The following is a 6,000-nucleotide window of genomic DNA, read 5'->3' as shown; positions in this document are numbered from 1 at the left end:
TGGCCTCCACCCTACCACAAACATTCCTATTCTCATTCCTCCCATCTTTTTCTAATGTGCAACTTCAAAGCCACATTCCTCACTTTTCCAATTTCAAGTTGACATTGTCTTTCTCCTTTCACAGATGCTCCCTGACTCAGAGTATCCCCAACATTTTCTGTTTTACTCCTTACCTTATTACTGAATGGATTTCAGCCCAATGGTATGTAATACATTTTTACATGGAGTCATACAGCATGGAAAGAAGTCCTTCGGCTCAACTTGTCCATGTGAACCAAAATGCCCATCTAAACTAGTCCCATTTGCCCATGCATGTTTCAAGTGAATTTCCAGTATTCCCAGGCTTTTGTAGATTAAAAAAAGTTACTTTAAACTAATATATTTTTGTAAAATTTGTGATGAATGATAGAATGGATATAGTAGGTCGGCTGAAGATTTAGAATTTGTAGGATAGGTTTGTAGTCATTTGGCAAATATTGTGAGGTGATAGCTTGAAAGAAATTTTGAAATCTCATTAGTCAAGTTTTAGAAAAACAAAAGCTCATTTTATTTGATCCACAGCTGCCAACTTTACATGTACATGCACACGCATCTGTTACGCACACAAAAGTTTAACGTTAGTATAATGAATGTTAAACTTACATACACTCGTACAAAATGAGTCAATGAAAACTGAAGTATTGACAAAACAGACACAGTAATTTGTAGTCTGTTGTGCTAGGTACCTTTTTGTACAATAAAACATATATAGTTAACTTAACATCTGTTCATCTTTTTTAATGGCTGCACATGATGAAGCTGCAATAGAAAATGAGTTTTTTTAGGCTTTACACAGCATGAAAAGGCTTATCATGCAGAAGCGGTATTAAATATTAATCAATAGAATTGGAACAGAGATTTTCTTCTCTTAGGCCATGATCCTCAATCTCCTCATACAAAGACATCCAACTTGTGAAAAGTAGTTGCCAATGTGCTCTATTCATCCATTCAAATGTGAAACAAAAAAACACTTTTTGCACTGTTTATGAATCAAGAGAGTTTGGCACAGAAAGTAAGTTTAGCTATTTTGTTTTAAGAGCAGGAACACATTAAAAATAAAAAAGCAGTTGCATTCTTTTGAACATTAAAAACACATCTGTGCATATCAATCATTGCAGAATACTGTTTTCTGTAGCCAGCTCTGTTACTATTCTTTATTGCAACATCGTCTTGATTTGCTTGGAGGTAGTCTCATCATTCAAATGCTTGGTGGTGTACCTGAAATGAAGAACATCATGCCTTTAAAACAACAAACAGGTCATAGCATTTCATAGCAAAAGGATTTGAGTATAGGAGCAGGGAGGTTCTACTGCAGTTGTACAGGGTCTTGGTGAGACCACACCTGGAGTATTGCGTACAGTTTTGGTCTCCAAATCTGAGGAAGGACATTATTGCCATAGAGGGAGTGCAGAGAAGGTTCACCAGACTGGTTACTGGGATGTCAGGACTGTCTTATGAAGAAAGACTGGATAGACTTGGTTTATACTCTCTAGAATTTAGGAGATTGAGAAGGGATCTTATAGAAACGTACAAAATTCTTAAGGGGTTGGACAGGCTAGATGCAGGAAGATTGCTCCCGATGTTGGGGAAGTCCAGGACAAGGGGTCACAGCTTAAGGATAAGGGGGAAATCCTTTAAAACCGAGATGAGAATAACTTTTTTCACACAGAGAGTGGTGAATCTCTGGAACTCTCTGCCACAGAGGGTAGTCGAGGCCAGTTCATTGGCTATATTTAAGAGGGAGTTAGATGTGGCCCTTGTGGCTAAGGGGATCAGAGGGTATGGAAAGAAGGCAGGTACGGGATACTGAGTTGGATGATCAGCCATGATCATATTGAATGGCGGTGCAGGCTCGAAGGGCCGAATGGCCTACTCCTGCACCTAATTTCTATGTTTCTATGTTTCTATGTCTTTAGTGCAATTATTTGCAAACACAAGGACATGCTGTTTTGTGAACATATGTAATACTACATGGGCAAAGTATACAGTTCAGCAAAACATAATGAAACATTACCAAAAGGCAGTTCCGGAAGAGGGACATCTGTGGGCACTTAACACATATGTAACACAATTAATTCATTTGGTGGGCAGAATCAATGTCCAAAACTAGAAATACATGTACACCAACTTGGCTGTTCAAGAACGCAAGAAAAAAGCCGAACAAGTTCAAAGAAACAATTTAATGCAAGCGTTAATTATTGGGACCTGTGACGAAAAAACCCGCAAGAACCTTTTGTCTGAAAAGCGCGCTTTGTCCTGGGACAAGGCCTGCTCCACTGCTCATGATAGGGAAGCAGTCAAGAAGAGAATTACGCAGCTTCGACCTAATAATTCACAGCTGATTCAGGCAATACAGAATCGAGAACCCCCCTTACGAAGACATCAATGTATGCCAACGCGGAGCGAAGCGTGACCCACAGCTACGACCACAACCTTCACAAGGGTACCTTCGCTGTGGTGAAAGTCACGTACAGTGGTCTGACTGCAAGCACAGAAGCGCAGTTTGCAGGTTCTGTCGGAAGGCAGGGCACATCGAAAACGGTATGTTTTGAAAGCAATGCGCCGGGGAGGGATGGCAAACCTCGATCCGCAAGTCCAAACGAGTAAACGGCCATTATGTAGTCGGAGCCAGCCTCCGTACGTAGTTACGCTGACAGTGGGCAACCAACTTGTGAGGTTTAAACTGATTTAAGTTCAGTCCTCACTTTGATAGGCAAGTCATCATTACGCCAAAATTACAAGCTCCCAGACTCGGTGTTCCGCAGCTACACCAGAGATAGTGTCAATATACTTAGGAGTTTTTACAGCAGAGGTTGCTCATCACGACAAACTGTTCCACTTACCAGTGCATGTGGTCAGAGCAGGCCAACAGTCGAACTTCCTGGGTAGAAATTGGATTAAGAACATTCCATCTATTCTATCCTACATTATCTGTCTTAGTGGAAGCCCAGCATTAACTTCCCTACAATTGAAACATCAAGCGTTCCAAGCAGAACATTTTCATCAATGCCGCAGCCCAACAGCTAAGAAAAACTGTCTGCCTAAATTCTACAAAGCCCATTAAGCTGCAGGCCCAAAGATCGAAGAAGACTGGACCGTCTACAAAAAATAGCTGTGATCGAACCTTGTAGTACTCGTTGTGGGCAGTTCCGATTGTGCCAGTCCGACGGACCTGTGCGCATTTGTGGCGACTATAAGCTAACCACCAACACCATGACAAGATTGAACACGTATCCCCTAACACAAATAGAAGACTTATATGCATCCCTCTCAGGAGGACAGTAGTTCTCAACGTTAGACCTGAAACATGCCTATAATCAAGTCATGTTGGATGAAGAGTCACAGGACGTTACAACGATCAACACACACCGGGGCTATAAGCGGCTACCATTTGGAGTGAGTTCTGCTTGTGGAAAATTCCAGTGCCTTATTGATAACCTAGTTAAGGATATTCCATATGTGTTTGCTTATCTTGATGACATATTAGTAACCGGTATGTCAGAGGCACACCATCTTGCAACATTGGACACATTACTTGCTCGCCTAGAGGAAGCCGGCTGCCCCTTTTCCGGGGTTACGTCCGAGCTCGCGTGTCCCTAGAAAAGGAACACGCAGTGTCCATGGGGACTGTGGAGGTCTTCTGTGCACGCTGGTCACCACAGGAGGTTGAATATATTATCGATATGAATGTTAATATTTTAATTTGATAATTTTGTTTAAGTGTTAAGAGGGAACACGTGGTGTCCATGGGGACTTTGGAGGCTTTCCATGAATACTGGTCGCCGTTGAAGGTCGAGTGTTTTGTTGATAAACGGAACACTCGACCTTCAACGGCCATTCGTGGGTCCAGTTGACGTTGATGTTATTAATTTGACGATCATTTGTTTGTAAACTGTCAGCATAGGCAGTCTTTGATTGTGTTAATACTCTATGTTTATGTTTATTTTTTGAATAAAAGTAGTTTCATAATTAAAAAAAATAAAAAAAAGAGGAAGCCGGCTTTACACTAAAGAGTGAAAAGTGCATGTTTCTGGCTGACTCGGTCAATTACCTAGGCTTTAGAGAAGATAAGAGGTGTCCATCCCCAGGACCACAAGGTCAAAGCCATAAGAGGTCCAACACCCACAGAACATTGCTCAGTTACGCTCTTTCCTGGGGCTAGTTATGCATTGAGATCGGTTCATAAATCAGTCGGCTACAGTGTTGAAGCCCTTGTACCAATAATTCCAGGACCAGCACTGGGTATGGTCAAAAGCCGAGCAAAGAGCATTCAAACAAATAAAAGCAGCCCGCTGTTCCTCTCCTGTGTTGGTGCATTATAACTGAGAAACACCTTTAACCATATGGAATAGGCATCATCCGTCTGCATCGAACGGCTTTCACATAAAGAACAATGTCTCAAGCGGAGATGAATTATTCAAACTTGATTCGGAAGCCCTCGGTATAACGTTTGGCATCAAACGCTTCCTCTTGAATATCATTTTGAAGTCCACAGACCACAAAACCCTGTTAGCTTGATGGGAGAGACGCGCGGTATCCAACAGATGGCGCCACCGAGATTGCAAAGATGGGCGTTAACCATATCTTACACAATGAAGTAATCCCCCGGAAAAGAAAACGTTGCGGATGCCTTAAGCAGATGACCAATTGTTGAGAATAGTCTCTGGCGTATCTCTGTTTGAGGCAGTCACCTCGTGCAATGCTTAGATAAAACACCAGTCAAAACTCACACCATAAGGCAGTGGACAGCCCGCAATCCACTCCTGTTGCGGGATAAAAGGGCTCGACGGGTTGGTTGGCCCGTCAGCCCTTCACCCGTGCTTCAACCATTTACGAACTGTCAGCATGAACTGAGCCGCCTGGATGGCTGTATATTATGGGGCAGTCGTGTAGTTGTTCCCCCTCAAGGCCGCAGACGTGTACTCCCTGACTTGCATGATTCTCAACCTGGTGTTGTTAGAATGAAGGCACTGGCGCGAAACTACGTGTGGTGGCCTAAAATTGGTAGATATTGAGAATATTGTACGCACCTGTCCCATTTATCAGACAACGCAGAATGCATCCTCAAAGGTTCCCCTTAAACCATGGGCCTGGCCCTATTCCCCTCAGAAGTGCAGTCATACTGATTATTTCGGACCGCTTTAGGAACATGTTTCTGGTTATTGTTGATGCCCATTCGCAGTGGATAGAGGCGCTAGCTACTCATATATCGTGCACTTTGACAACTACTGTATCTAAATTACGATCAGTCTTTGCTACATTTGGCATTCCGGAAATGATTGTATCCGACAACGGCCAGGCGTTCACAAGCTTCGAATACAAGATGTTTGTTGAGAAGAATGGTATTAGGCACCTGACAACGGCACCATATCACACAGCATCAAATGGGCTTGCTGAGCATGCAGGGCAAACAGTGAAACGAGGCCTTATGAAACATACTAAATTAAGTCATTTCCTTTTCCATTATCAGACTACTCCAAATGAATTAATGGGCACAACCCCCGCTGAAACCCTATTTATGTACCAGATTCAAACTTCTACAGCTGACCATCCAGGAACTTATATGCAACAAACAAAAGGCCATGAATTAGAACTATGAAACCCACACTAGGCCACGAACATTTAGCATTGAGGACAAAGTCTCTCACACGAAGAAGGCAACCAGCTGTCGACTGGCATTGCAAGTCAAGTGGTAGAACTAGAACTCAGACAGAAGAGTTGTCAGGCGACATCTAGATCATGTACACCAGAGAATGAATGAACCACCCTGGGAAGAGACCGAAGCACCCCTGGCGGACGAAAGCATCATTCAAGCAGAAGAACCAACAAATACAACACCAAGTGAAGAAGGGCTTCCAAGTCTACAGACCAAGATAGAAGATGCTCCCCTGTGGCGGTCCACAAGGGTGCATCGGCCAGTTGACCGGTACCAGGCCGTATAACAGCGGGAGTCATTTCACT

General features: G+C 43.0%; 1 protein-coding gene across 8 annotated transcripts in view; it reads right to left on the bottom strand.

Annotated features, from left to right (window-relative positions):
• Nucleotides 1-521: 521 nt before the first annotated feature.
• Nucleotides 522-6,000, bottom strand: part of cyrib (CYFIP related Rac1 interactor B) — a 149,726-nt gene continuing 144,247 nt past the window's right edge. For all 8 annotated transcript variants that reach the window (XM_033018994.1, XM_033018992.1, XM_033018998.1 and 5 more), the window contains one exon: nucleotides 522-1,257. In XM_033018994.1, coding sequence (XP_032874885.1) covers nucleotides 1,194-1,257 — 64 coding nt within the window. In that variant the 3' untranslated portion in view covers nucleotides 522-1,193. The remainder of the gene's footprint in view (nucleotides 1,258-6,000) is intronic.

Source organism: Amblyraja radiata, chromosome 4, assembly GCF_010909765.2.
Source record: "Amblyraja radiata isolate CabotCenter1 chromosome 4, sAmbRad1.1.pri, whole genome shotgun sequence".
NCBI lineage: Eukaryota > Metazoa > Chordata > Chondrichthyes > Rajiformes > Rajidae > Amblyraja > Amblyraja radiata.
Note: the sequence above shows the minus strand (reverse complement) of the source record. Positions and strands in the feature narration are given on the sequence as shown.